The sequence below is a fragment of the Melospiza georgiana genome, chromosome 22, assembly GCF_028018845.1.
Source record: "Melospiza georgiana isolate bMelGeo1 chromosome 22, bMelGeo1.pri, whole genome shotgun sequence".
Lineage (NCBI taxonomy): Eukaryota > Metazoa > Chordata > Aves > Passeriformes > Passerellidae > Melospiza > Melospiza georgiana.
The window spans coordinates 6936928-6951263 of NC_080451.1; the positions used below are offsets into that span (position 1 = coordinate 6936928).

Sequence of the window (14336 nt, forward strand, 5' to 3'; positions counted from 1 at the left end):
AATTCCATTTCTTGTTTTCTTTTTTTCTTTTCCTGATTCCTTTCTCTTTTTGCTTACAAACTTGTTTTTTTTAAATCCTCAATTTTCCTTTCCTTAAATCATCACCTTAAATTTCTGCATTGCATCTGTCTTCTTTCGACCCACTAATTTGATTGCATGATGGCCTTTGCTTAATTTTCTCTCAGGAGAGGCAAAATCAGGTGAATTTACATTTCTTTCCTCTGCCAGCTCTTCAGTTCTCTCTTGTAGCCATTAAAGATCTCATCCTTATAGCATGGGGTTTGCAATGTGGTCTGGTTCAGTGAAGTTCTGGTACTATCAGAACACAAAACCACATTTGAAAACAAGCTGGGGCAGGTAATAGGGTGTGGATCTACAGGATCAGTATATAAAGAGTATGGTTGAAGACTTAAGAAAGCCTGTATCTGGTGAGAGCTCAATTTGAGACAAGCTTAAAAAGAACTGAATGTAGCAGGATAAATGTAAACATAGACAGAAATGAAAGAAGGGGAAGAGAAGGAGAGGAAGAGAGGGAAACGGCAGGCCTGGAACTACACATGTTATAACAAGTATTGGTTAAAGAAAACAACATCTATAAAAAAAAAATGCATATACATTTTATAGATAATAGATACATGGGAATGTAAAGTATTATCAGTTCCTTTACAAAGTGTAGGCCAGCACTGCCTGATGCAGGAAGGACTCTCCCTTTGAGAGACAGTGTCAAGTGCCATTGGGGAGAAAGGAGAATGATTGAGAAAATTAAAAAAAAAAAAAAAAATCAAAGTTCAGGTCAGTCTTAAACTGTTTACAAGAGCAAGGAAACCAACACAAAATAAAATGGCATTACAAAAATGTAAAGCTATTTTCTCAGAAATGACCTCAAGTATTGCCAGAAATGTCAGTAAATGTTTTACTTACACCATTCTGAGGTGAATGTATAATTGTAGAACAGTGTCATTGTTTCAGGTTTTGTTATAAACTTATGTCCTGAATTAAAATAACTTATCATGTCACTAGACTTCATTGTCTTAAATTCTTCAGTAAGTTCTACTTGGAGGCAGGATGCATTTCCATGAAGAATCAAAACCAGGGTGAGGATGCAGTTTTACTGACAGCCAAAACTTCTGACTGTCTTTGGTTAAATTAACACCTGGAACACTACCCCCACTGAAATTACCACCATTCTTGTCAGGGAAATTTCTAGCTCTATAATTTTCCAAGAATATTCTCTGTATCTGATATTACTCTGTGTGTTTTCTGCCCCCCACTGGATCATTTGAACTATAACCAAAAGCAAGGCTGCTGCAGACAGTTATGCAAGACACATGATCCATCAGAATGCACCCTACAACCAAGGGAAGGGCTTTCCTGCAATGCTCTGCATGGCTATTTACACTCAGCATATGAGCAAAGAAAGCCTGCCAGAACAATATGAATTACATTTAGTTACACTCACACAGTAGTCAGGAAAAAGGGGAAATATTATAGGGATAATCCATATGGCATCTCTGAATGAATACAATGCAAGTAAGCATAAAGCTCAGAAAATCTCCAGTGTTTTCCTGATTTCTAGGCACACACTAACACTGTTGAATGCTGTTGTGCTGTTGAATGCCTGTTTTCCTGCTTTCCACATGAGCAACCCATGCCACGAATGCTCACATGACACCAGTGGCAGTTTGTCCATAAAGTGATAGAGCACTACATTCCTGACATTAAAATACACAGTGAGTCAGACTGACACAAAGGCTGACAGCTGTCAAACCTCTCATGGGTATTACACCCCAAAGACCATCTGATGAAGATATTACAGATTTATTGTTTTTAAAACCCAGAGAGCTCCTGAGTTATTGATGAGTTTTTGCCTATGAAGAACTTAGGAAAACACAACGTTGACAAGTAAGTTTCCTTAGCTGGGGCAGTTCCTTCCCATCTTGACCAAACCCACTAATTCATTCCTCAAGGGAGGAGGGTGAGGTGCCTGAGGTGATAATTCCCTCCTGACTTTGCACCCTGAGTGAAGTGACAGCCCAAGCTGCCCTCCACACAGGAACAGGGTGGGGACAAGGCTGGTCCATCCAGAGCTATTAACCCCAGAGAAGGTGGGCATGAGCCACATTTCTTTAACTGGTCTCTAGAATTTGCCCATGAGCACTGTAACACAAATAAAAGGATCCAGGAGTAGATTGGAACACTGTTAAAACCTGAAAACCTGTGAGGAACCTGAAAACCAGTGAGAAACCTGAAAAGCAGTGAGATGCTGGGAAGCTCAGCGCAGCTGGGAGGGCCTGACACTTTGAGCTGCTCTGTGTGACAGGAAGATGTTGAAGGAATTGAAGGAAGGCAAATCAAACTGCCCTGCATCATTCCATCACCAGATGTCAGCACCAGCTGAGTCTGTAATAACCTGGAAAACCTCTCTGTGCTCTGGCACACAATGTGAGTACCTGAAATACATTACCAAAGGTCAAACTGTGGCTTGATTTCAATATTTTACTGAACTTGTTCTTATGCCTTCATAGCCTAAAGCTTTCTGTTTAATAACAGAGCACATATTAAGACATAACAACTTTAGATTACCCATTCTAACCAATCAAGTTTGGAGTGGTGAATTACAGAAATTTACAACTTCAATTATCCTCTGCTTTGTTGTCTTCACATCACCTCTTTATACCCCACTAGTTACAACTCAGATACCACAGCATTTTTAAAATAAACATGAAATTAGAAAACATTCCAAGTTGATTAGCTCTATTATTTATAAATAATGTTATTTAACACTATTCTCTGCCTATGATACCCATTCTCTGCACTGCTCAGGCAGAATCCTGCAAACTCTGGCTGTTTTTATTGCTGTCTTCCTTGTCTCAGTTATTCCCTGTGTTTGCTGATTGCTGTGAGACTGCAGACACTGCTAACCTGAATATCTGGGATACTGAGACTCAGACAAACCTGGCCATGGGAAAAGAAGGGCAGTTGAAGTTGTTATATTTACCTTCAAGCAACTTCTGATTTAATAAGATTCATTTTGATGTGATGACCTGCCATGAAATCCCAAGTGGATGCTCCAGAGCAGCTTTTTGGAATCCATATGTATGGAGCAGAATTCATTCACTCTGAGGAACAGAACTGCACAGCAACAGAGACACCGACACCCAGCAATCCATCCACATTTCCCAGTGCTGCTCTACAAAACCCTCCAGTTAAATAAGCATTTCAAAACTGCACGTGCTCTGAACTGCACAACACAAGATCTGAATTTCCATCACTGAATGCCAATACATAACATTTGTCTTTTTTTTTTTTTTTTTAATACAGTACAGCTTTTTACTCCAGAATTTGTTAGCAGCTGTTTAGCCTAGGAGGTATTTGGAAGGGACAGACTTCAAAGAAGAGAAGGCAGAAAGAAAAGGCTAAAATAAAGATTTATGCCAAGTGCAAAGTGGCTCTCTGTTGTAAGAGCAAAGCATACAGGAACTAACTACTTATTTGGGTGGGGAGATGGAGATAACAAGAAGGGAGGACACTGAAAGGTAGGTAGGAGGCAGCCGAAGCAAATACACAGCACCTCTAAAAACCACTATGGTACAGCATGTACTAAGCTGTAATTTCTTAATGCTTCTTATTGTCACTGTGAAGGGCATATTAAATCTATCTCACAGATCAGAAGACCCAGGCTTACAGGTATGAAAAGCTCTGAGTGCCTTCAGTCAGTTGTTTGCATAATGTGAAATGAAGAAATGTGAACTGAAGTATGGCAAGTTCCTCCCATGCTCGAAGTGATAAAAACAAAGTCAGTTAAAGTACTCTACAGATTCTAATTGCTCTGCTAAATTACCTAGAGGAAATAAGAATAATTTTTAAAAGCAAGGCAAATTATATATACCAGAGTGTTTCACTTTGAAATGAACATTAAAAAAATAAAGAACTCTATCAGAAGCTATTATTTCTGGGTTTAAATTTTCTTTGTGATATGTTATTTTTTCCTGTTTTCTGCTTCCTGGTTATACCTGCTGGAATCAATACTCAGTCATCACAGCTGACTACTTTACAATGCTTCAGTTACTCATTATAGGATTTCCTGTGTTACACAGAGAAACTCTGCAATAGTCAAATGACTGCAGGTTAGCAGTGCTGGAAACAGCCTGCAACACAAGTGAAATATGTTGTAATGTTTTAGAAAGACTTCACAAGAAAATCAATAACTCAGGACAATCACAGAATTCATTGGCACAACTCCCCTGAGTGCTCCTGCCTCGCAGGGTGTTGGGTTTGTCAGCTCCTGCCTCTTCCACTAATAATTAAGGGGAAGTTGATGAGTTTTACACATTCTCAGCCTACAAAGCTATGTGTGAAGCTTTAGAAAATCCACAAAGCTGAATCTTGGGAAAACCTGCAAAGACCACATTTCTTTGGGTAGGTATCATTATTGTACTTCCCCTTCCCATCATTATTATAACTATTAGAAATATGCTGAAAAATCAAGAAGAGAATGGATTTTAGAATGCATAAATGGAGGCTTGCTGATGAGAAAATGGGAAGCATTTACCCAACTATTCTCAATTCTGTACTCATCAAACTCCAGCAACACCAAGTTCAATGAATAAAGAATCATTTTATGAGCTCTGAGGAGCTGTTTTATAACAATAAAGAACCACATGAGGCTCATAACTCTCATTACAATGTCAAACTCCACACTGTGTTCATTTTCTCTGGTTTAGTGGAATCTCATCAACCTTTAGTTAGGGCAAGTGTGTTCTCATCAATAGGTAAAGACTTTGTGGAAGTTGGGGTTTGGGGATGAGTTTGCTGAAAAACAAAAATATGGCTCTAGCAAAACACATCAAACATCCACCATTTAAAGAACAACCTCTCTACTGCCAGATAGAGAAGAAGCCTTTTTATTTGTGAAGATACAAGGTACTCATTTAATGCAGTGGATTCAAATGAAATAAAAACATTCTTTGGATATTTACCACCTCAAAAACAACTGGGAAAAAAAAACCCACTGAAAACCTCACTGACTGTTTTGTAACAACTTGAGAATCTGACACTGACCATAGATTTCCTACCCATCCTGTGGGTACAGGAATGGCTGGCCAGACTGGAAATAGATGAAATATATGGAATATAAAGCACCAAGTGTGATCACACACTTGTCAACATAAACATTCCCAGAAGGACCAAGCCCCCTCTCAGACCATGGGATTTGCTTGATTCTGGAAAAAACTTGGACATTGAGTTAAAAGGACAAGGAGGACTGGAGGTGCAAACACCACAGAGCTAGAACATGCTCTAAGTTCATATGCTGAGTATACTCTAATATTATAATATATTAAGAGATTAAACACACATTAGGATATTATTTTGAAACATTGGTTCACCAACATTTCTTTAACAACAGAAAGGCTGTAATGCAGAACTGAAAGATTTTTGTTCAGATTGTCATAACTGTACAAGAGATTCTGTAAATAACTGCCAGGGCCTAACAACAAAAAGCAAATGAACAAAAAACTCCAAACTGTCCCTTTGTAAATTTATTTTTAAATAAAAAGACAGTAAAGCAATATTTCCTCCTACTCTATCAGGTCCATCAAGGTTTCAAAACAGAGGTGGCATGTGTGAGGTGTTTTGGTTTTGATTAAAGCTGATTAATTACTGACTCACTGAATAGGAGAAGAAATCTTGTGTCAAAACAGTGTCAGCAAGAGCTCATAGAGGTAACAGCAGACAGACATGTGCTCTTTGGTATAAGGCTTTCATAATCTGATCACTTAAATAGCAGGTGTTTAATTGCCTTTTGTCACCTTTACAAGATTCATTTACTGCCACTGAAGTACTAAGTACCTTTAAAAATTCTTTTATTCTTGATTAAAGGTTCTTTAGAAAGCACAGAAATTGCTTCCTCTGAGGATTCAAATATAAGAAATCATCAAGCATGCTGAAATACAAGATTCAGAGCTGATATCCATGTGAGAATTTATTTCAGGATATTCTGACTGATGGCACAGACATCAGAAATAAGCACTTAGGTAAACTGTGCTGTTCTTACAGGAATATATGGCAAAACAAAGCCTAATCCCCAGAGGCTGTGCCATAATATCACACTACAGGGAAACATTTCTAGAACTAATGACCACAAACACCACTGGGCTGCCCCAGCTGTGCTGCAGAGCCCTGTGGAGAACATCTGATGAGCTCAGGACAAGCTAAGCACTGGCCATGGGCATCTGGCTTTGGCTTCAATACTCTGCAGTCTAACATTTTAACTACTTGTATCCTAAATTTGTGCTATGTAGAAGGAAAAGGCTCCAGATCAGCCAATCTCAGCCCAGAAAAGGCTCTAATGATCTCCCTATTTCACAAACCTTGGCACAAATTTATGATCTTGCTTCATCCCACACATCCTTACCTTCACAACCAATGTTGTGCAAATCAGCTGTCAGTGTTGCTTTGATTTAAATATTGTGCTAATGAAACTAAAGACTAATTCAGTTTTCAGACTGGAATTCCACTTTAAAAGCCAAGGCACAAAATGTTTGGCAGCTGTAAATTTTAAATTGTGTAGAAAACATAATTCTAATAAGAAAAACACAAACCAGAAAAATAACTTCACCAAACAAGTGCCACCAACTGTTACCAATCCCTCACCAATACATATGTATTCATAATGCCTCTACACTGAACTGCAAACAAGAATTACAGTGAATATGAAACTCTGAGGATTAATTGCTAAAAAGCTTTTACCAGCAGCAACAGTGGCTTCAATCCACAAACAAACTCTCAAGTGTCTGGAGAGACCTTTGTGTACATTCAGGCTTGCACTGATTTTAAACACAGAGCAAATATACTCTTATTTAAACAAAAATTAAACCATGAGTGTGTCATTCCCCTATGAAAAAGGTTTTTTTTTAAACTTTTTGTATTTGTATTTGAGTATATTTCTTCTCAGAGAAGTGTTTATATGCTTTGATGACAAATCCAGGTAGCCCCACATCACTAAAATTAAACAATGTCCATCCAAAATGAATCCACTACAAACCAAAAAGACCGTCTCCAAATCAAGGCCCCTCTGAATAATAATTTCTCCTTATTAGTGAAAAGCTCATCATATTAATCACTTCCATACAGTTTGAATCCTACCTTTTGAAAAGGGTATAAAGAAAGTACCCAAGTGTTGTGAATAATATCATTAGCAAAAGAAGGGTGGAGAAAATTGCATTACATTGCATTGCAACATTAATAAACATTTAATTTCTGCATATGAAGTGAGCACTCAGTCTTCTGTGAAGACACCTTAGATGCATTTGAAAACAGGGCTTAACCCAGTTTTATAGCATTCACTCCTGTTCTGAGGTGAAATGGCATCTGTTTATACAACTTTGGCAATTTTAGGAATGTTTTTTATTTCTCCTGTTTTAGTACCAGCACTGTTTTGGGGAGTTGTATTATATGGTTTTTTCAACACAGAAATGCCACCTGGAATTGAGCAACCTCTAAAGCTTCGTGTTTTCCACTCCTTGATGATCACGACCATGGTCGCGGTAAGTTGAATTTCTTAACCTGGGGATTTCACTTTTGCTTAGGTAGGATATTTGGGAGCAGGAGGAAAATGCCTTACTTAAGGGTAAAAAAAAAAAACAAACCAACCAATTCATGCTCCTGAAGCCTGTAAGCATTGATATATGAATCCAAAACATGGTAAATTAACTCATAAAATTAATATGGCTAATCTTAAAAGCTTCTTTAGATTTTTCAGTCAAACTGCAGCCACTTTATGCTGTTTTATATGAAATTTTAAACAAATACCCAGATGTACCCTGTACATATTGAACTGCATGTACATAGAATAATGTACTGTTCAGAGCACGTTACTCCTCTTCTTCCAAATTCTTTCTTTTCAACAGGGAAAGATTTTGGAGAAGCTGGGGATCTGCAATGATTTAACCATACTGCGAGCAGCGGTCAATGGGATTCCTCCATGGAGAGATTCCAAACTGCTTATCAAAGATCTCACAGTAGATGAGGTACCCTTGAGGATTTATCAGCCCAAAAGCCCACCCACTGGCAAAAGAAGAGGAATTCTCTATTTTCATGGAGGCGCTGGCACATTTGGGAGCATTAGTAAGAAATGGGCAAGTTTTATTTTTCAAGTCAAATCCAAACCTTTACATTTTTGCCTTCAGGCATGTGTCAGTCAATGTCTGCCCTGTCCTCCTCAGTGTCATCAGTCTTTGCTCAGCACAAACTGGAAAGTATTTGTGGAATGAATAGTATTGTGTTAAAAAGCATCCCATCTCTGTTTCCTTTGGGGAAGAGATCCAGAAACCAGTGCTTAGCTGAGAGGAGAGTGTTATGAATGAACAGCATTAGTATTAAATTAGTTGGAGGTGGAAAATGGACAGAGGGCATTTGTGTGCTTTGAGTTTGTGGCACAATAAAACACCCATCTGAAGAGTTCCCTCCCTCACCCTGCTCTCAGCTCTCAGTGAGGGATGCTGCTCTACTAAGACTACCCTATCTTACATAAAATATATAATATGGGTCCAAGGAAAGATTTAAATAAATTTTAAAAAATCTGTAAATAAATTTCCATTCATGCAAACAAGGAATCCAAATGAAGGAAAATATAAATAACGAAGAAGCAATTTGGGGAAGTTTGATTTTTGTGGTGACATGGCACAGGATACTTGATTTCTTTTCCAGAAAGGGAGACAGCCCTTGTCTCAGCAGCTGGGAGTTCAGCTCCCTGAACTCTGGATCTCCTTCTGAGCTGCTAAGGCTCCAAGTGCCTTCTCTGCAAGCCAATGCACCTAACATTGAAATTTGAACTTCATTCCAGGGGTCAGGCAGTGCAATTTGAGGGGTTTGAATCCCTTACTGTTTCAAAGGGTAGGTCTGCACTATACTGGGCAGACTTGAATTTCCTGGCATCCTTCAGCCCCGTGCAGGAATCACAACATAACCCCTGTGCCATGGGTTCCCCTCTGCACAGATAACCCACCCCGCTGTACTCAGGGCACAGGAGCCTGGGGGGAATGCCAGGCTCATGTCTAGAGCTAGTCTGGGTGGCAGTGTGGACTGCAGGCTTGGCAGGCTCTCTGTGATCTCAGTGGCAGGTGAATTCCTCTCACTGGAAGGATAAAACACACCACAAGTTGCACAGTGAGTCCCTGTTCACGTGACATGGCTTGATGTAACAGCCATAGCTGTACACAGAGAGTGGGGCCTGACCTTTGGCTTCAATTCCTTTTGGTGTTTGATAACAGGAAAACAACAATGATGACAAGCTTTCAGAAGGCCTTTGGGAATCCCCAGCCGAGCAAGCCTGAAGTCTGCAACCAGCAAATTAGCAGATGCTACACTGAAAAGAATCAGTGGACAGATAACTATGGCTTATTCCTCAAATGCATGTCATACTTCACAAATCCTAGAATCGCTGAAGTGTTTGGGTGGAAGGGACCTTAAGTATCATTCCAGGTCCCCACCATGGGCATGGACACCTTCTGCTATCCCAGGCTGCTCCAAACCCTGTCCTACCTGGCCTTGAACATTTCCAGGGATGGGGCAGCCACAGCTGCTCTGGGCATCCTGTGCCAGGGCCTCATCAGCCTCACAGCAAAGAATTTCTTCCTAATATCTAATCTAAACTCTTTAACAGTTTAATCAATTTAAGTTTTTTAAGTCAGCAAATACATGAATAAAGGAGACTGAGTGGCTAAAACCCACTTTGATTTCTAGAAGATTCTCCTAAAGAGGCTACACACCCACGACACAAGAGGGAAGATCTTTCATTTGGATGACAGCTGATTGAAAGAGAGAAAAATGATGAGTTATGGGAAGTTCCTGTGAGATTCCCATAAGGAGATCTGTACTGGGAGCAGTGCTAATCAATTTATTCAATCAATTCATTCAAACAGGGTGATGTGGTATTAAACCCTCTGAGGGTCATAAATGGATGGCTGAAAAACTGCAGAATATCTTTATGACAGCAGAGGATCAGACAATGACAGGAGAAATGGCATGTAGAGAAGTCAAACAGATGAACAGAGCATTCTGACCTTATAAATGAAGCAATGGGTTCCAAACAGGAGCAGGAAGGAGCTCTTGGTAGTTATGGTAGGAAGTTAACTGAAATTGTTGACATAGTGCACAGTAGCAGCCAAAAAGCAAACAAAATGCTAGCAATTATTAGTAGGAAAGGAAAGACAAAACAGGAAACTGTTTTATGCCACTGTAATAAATCCATGGTATATCTAAATACAGTATAGTGCTTACAGTTCTGCTTCCCACTCCTCAAAAATGATAAAGAAGTACTGGAAGGACTTGGAAAGGCTGCCTAGGTGAGAAAAGTGCTTCTGGGCAGAGAATATGTGAATGAACTATGACTCTTCAGGCTGCAAAAGGTGCATAAATACAGATACATGAAGTGACTACAAAATCATGAGAAGCAAGGGAAGTTAACCAGGGAAGGATTTATCCACCATTTCTTACAGTACAAGAATTCCACCATGTGGAAGCAGTGAGTGCCAGGTACAAAAGGAGCAACTAGAAATGGCTCCTCACACCTTTGTAAGCAAGTGAGAGAGCTCCTCCTTGCACAAAGCTGTCATGGTTAAGGTTAGAATCATGGGCTTAACAAGTGGTTTGGGTAATTCATAGAAGAAATACTTATCAAGGGTATTGGGTCTCAAAGGAGCACCCTCAGCCTCACATTCTCGTATGCTCCTTATTCCTGTTTGTCCTCAGCTTACACTCTCCTTTTGTTGACCACCAAGTGAGATGTGAGACCACACCAGACAGATTTCTGGGTTTCCCCAGTATCACCATCCTTACATGCTTGTGTGATGCCCTGAGAGCCACTGGCCAACAGAAAATGGATTCATGTGTAAAGACCACATTCCATAGCACGAGTTCCTTATCAGTCTCATCTTGCAGTACCTTCCACGTAGCACATGTTCAGGGATCTGTATTTTCATTTCAAAAGGATATTTGATTTTCAAATCATCATTTCTGCTGAACTTTCTCTCTAGGAGCCTTTGAAAGAGTATGCCGATATATGGCCAAAAAATGCAACTCAGTGGTTGTGTCTGTTGGGTAAGTGCAATTTTGCCATAGAAGTATTTATGGGAATACAGCTCTCAGTTGAAACTCTTCTGAAAAATATGCTGAAAATATTTACTGTTTTAGATCATATCCCTATTTTTCACTTAAACCTTTCATTTAATTTAGAAATGTGCTTGTAGGCAAAGTATTCTAAAATAGCTGTAGCATCATTAGTTTGGCCTTCCAATCTATATTAGTTAAACCCAAATATAATCTTTAAAATTAAAAAAAAGTCTGTATAACTACCACAGCAACTGCAAACAACAGAAATTGAATGTTTGTAACCCCACTTTGACATTTCAGGTACCGTCTGGCTCCTGAACATCCCTACCCAGGGCAATATTTTGACTGTCTCAATGCCACCTTATACTTCATGAGGAATTTGGAAGAGTACCACGTGGATCCTGGTCTCATCATCCTTAGTGGTGACAGCTGTGGGGCTAATTTTGCCACAGTTATTTGCCAAATACTGCTGAATGCCAGAGATCTGCCAAAAGTACGTGCTCAGGTGCTGCTTTACCCAGGACTCCAGGGGCTGGATTTCCACTTGCCCTCCTACCAGCAGAATGCTTTCGCCCCCATGTTGTCCAAGAAGATGATCATCTACTTCTGTTTTCGTTACCTTAACAAAAAACCCACATTTTGGAAAGAGGTTCTACAAAACAGCCATGTTCCTGATAGTATGAGACACCAGTATAAGAAATGGGTAAGTGCTGACCTTATTCCTGATGAATTTAAGGTTAGAGGCTATGTACCAACCAAACCTGCACCATATAAACCTGAAGTCCATGAAGCTATCAAAGAAATTTTAGCAATGACATTTTCCCCACTATTAGCTGAAGATTCCATTATTTGCCAGCTCCCTGAGTCCTTGATTGTGACCTGTGAGTTTGATGTCTTGAGGGACGATGGTCTGTTATACAAGAGGAGACTAGAGGAAAATGGTGTTCGAGTGACCTGGTATCATTGTGAGAAAGGCTTCCATGGAATTTTAGCCTTTTTTGGCTATGGGATTTTTTCCTTTTTATCTGCAAATAAGATAATGGACAGTATTGTGAATTATGTAAACAGTTTATAGAAGTATTTTTCAGAAGAAAGATGCAAGTCATGCAGTATGTCTATGAATTTACACTTGGCAAGGGATATAAACACCTTTCATTTATGGTTTGGATTTTGACTGCATTTTGTAGTTTCTGATTTCTGCTTCTGTAGTGACTCTCAAACAAATGTTAAGATTATTTGAATTTTCTAGTTCAAATAATAATAATAAACACTCTAGAAAATATTCTTGTAAAAACATACCAATAAGACTGACATGAAAAGGCAAGGCATCCTGTTTGACTAAAACTACAGCCATTCCAGTTTCACTAAAACTACAGCAATTCCAGTATCTTTGCATGGCTGGCACACACAGAAGGCAAGAGACAAGAATCTCCATGAAGATACTTCAACAGCCCAGAAATGCAGAAGATAACAACTGAGGTCTGCTTTGGCCCTGTGACAGACAGAGGTGGTGATGGTATCAGATGGAGAACTCAGCTACTATGAAGTCTTACAGCAGACACTGAAATTACAGCCAAGAATTTAATTTCCAGGTTTAGTTTCTACAAAAACTACACTGCTCCAGAAATAGCGAAGTCAAAAGGAAGGCTCTTGTCTGGAGCAGGAATCCTCAACTGCCACTAGCATGAGTTTGATTTTGTTTGGGATCTGAGAAATGATGTTTCATTTTGGAACTTCATTCTCAAACTGGAATCTCTGAACTTCAATGAGTGTGTGGATGTCAGAGAAGTGCAGAGATGAGACTTTTCCATAATCCTTTTTTTCTTTCAAGATTATCTTATGCTCAAGGCTACCTGTTCTGCTGTGTTGAAAAAAATTTGAAAATCATGTAAAGAAGGCAGAGAAGCACAATTTTATCTATATTATCACTGTAATGTTATGGTGATTCTGTGATGCTTTCAACAACAACAAAATAAAAAACCTGCACTGCAAATATTTCTGTAATAAGAGTGAGAGTTCCGTTTGCTAAACACATGAGTGAGAGTTACATTTGTTTAACACATACTGACTGATGAACACAACCAAAACCCCCCTCCTGTGTTGAAAGGAAAAACAACACAGACAGGCAGAGACCACAATGCTGCTGCTTTATCTGGTCACATCTATGATGTGGTCAGTAATTAACCTACCAAACAACTGGACATAACCACACCACTGTGAAAACACAATACAAACTGAAAATCCTCAAACACCACTGGATGGACTATTTTTTGTTTTTTTTTTTAAATTTGGGCTGTTGTTGATTTTTTGAAACAAGATTTTCTTCTACTTCAGAATATTTTATTTATTTTATGATGACCATGTGCCCTATTAAAAACAATCAACTTCCCACTAGAGAAACAATATGAAATTAAAATTTTATAAAGTTTTGTGACTAAAATAACACGGTACTTTCCCCCATCACTTATAATTTGACTTTACAACAACAACAAATAAAAAAAACACCCAAGTCTCCACACTGCTACCTAATAAGTTTAGATTTTTTACCTCTTTTCTTTTCCCATGAATTTGCAATTTAAATGTTCTGACAACCTAGTTGTTTGAAGAGTTGCAGGCTTAGATTCACGATTAATTTATTTGCATCATTTAAAATACACCTCCTCCACATTAGCACAATCCTACTCCTCAGCAAGAGCAAGATAAAGCAGTTTGATTCAGAACTCTTTAATCACTGGTTACCTTAAGTCGTTCTCAGCTATATTTGTTGCACGTAGAGTTACTGAAAGTTACCTGCAGGAGGGTCACCAAATTATGAAGCTAAAGTCAACCTCCTGTGGCTTTTTAAAAGAATATTCTTCTGTTAGAAGAAAGCACAAATACTAAAAATAACTGAGATTTGGGTAATGACAGAATTTTCTAATGCATCTTTCCAAAGAGCACTGGTGACAATCCCTTTGGCCCTTTTGAGGGACAGTCATCACATGCAGGTTCCCACTCATGAGGAAAATCTCCAGATGGGTGTTTTATAGTGCCACAAACTCAAAACACACAAATGCCCTCTGTCCATTTTCCACCTTCAACTAATTTAATACTAATGCAGTTCATTCATAACTCTTCTCCCAGCTAAGCACTGGTTTCTTGCAAAAATTCCAAAATGCTGCTGGCATAGATCTACTGACAAATCAAGGACTTTGACCAACTTATCTTTTGTGAGATAACAGGAT

At 39.0% G+C, this 14336-nt stretch overlaps 1 protein-coding gene across 1 annotated transcript; it reads left to right on the plus strand.

The window, feature by feature from the left end:
* Nucleotides 1-7364: 7364 nt before the first annotated feature.
* On the plus strand, nucleotides 7365-12187 carry LOC131092638 (arylacetamide deacetylase-like 4). Its single transcript, XM_058039436.1, has 4 exons — nucleotides 7365-7547; nucleotides 7911-8127; nucleotides 11037-11100; nucleotides 11413-12187. Exons 1-4 carry the CDS (start codon nucleotides 7365-7367, stop codon nucleotides 12185-12187), a joined length of 1239 nt encoding a protein of 412 aa, XP_057895419.1.
* Nucleotides 12188-14336: the final 2149 nt, after the last annotated feature.

What these genes read in the sequence shown, in the direction of transcription:
- LOC131092638 (XM_058039436.1), top strand. Translation starts at nt 7,365, where the DNA reads ATGGCATCTGTTTATACAACTTTGGCAATTTTAGGAATGTTTTTTATT. An exon ending in TGGCACATTTGGGAGCATTA is followed by an intron (nt 8,128 to 11,036) that starts GTAAGAAATGGG and finishes CTTTCTCTCTAG; the next exon opens with GAGCCTTTGAAAGAGTATGC. An exon ending in TCAGTGGTTGTGTCTGTTGG is followed by an intron (nt 11,101 to 11,412) that starts GTAAGTGCAATT and finishes TTGACATTTCAG; the next exon opens with GTACCGTCTGGCTCCTGAAC.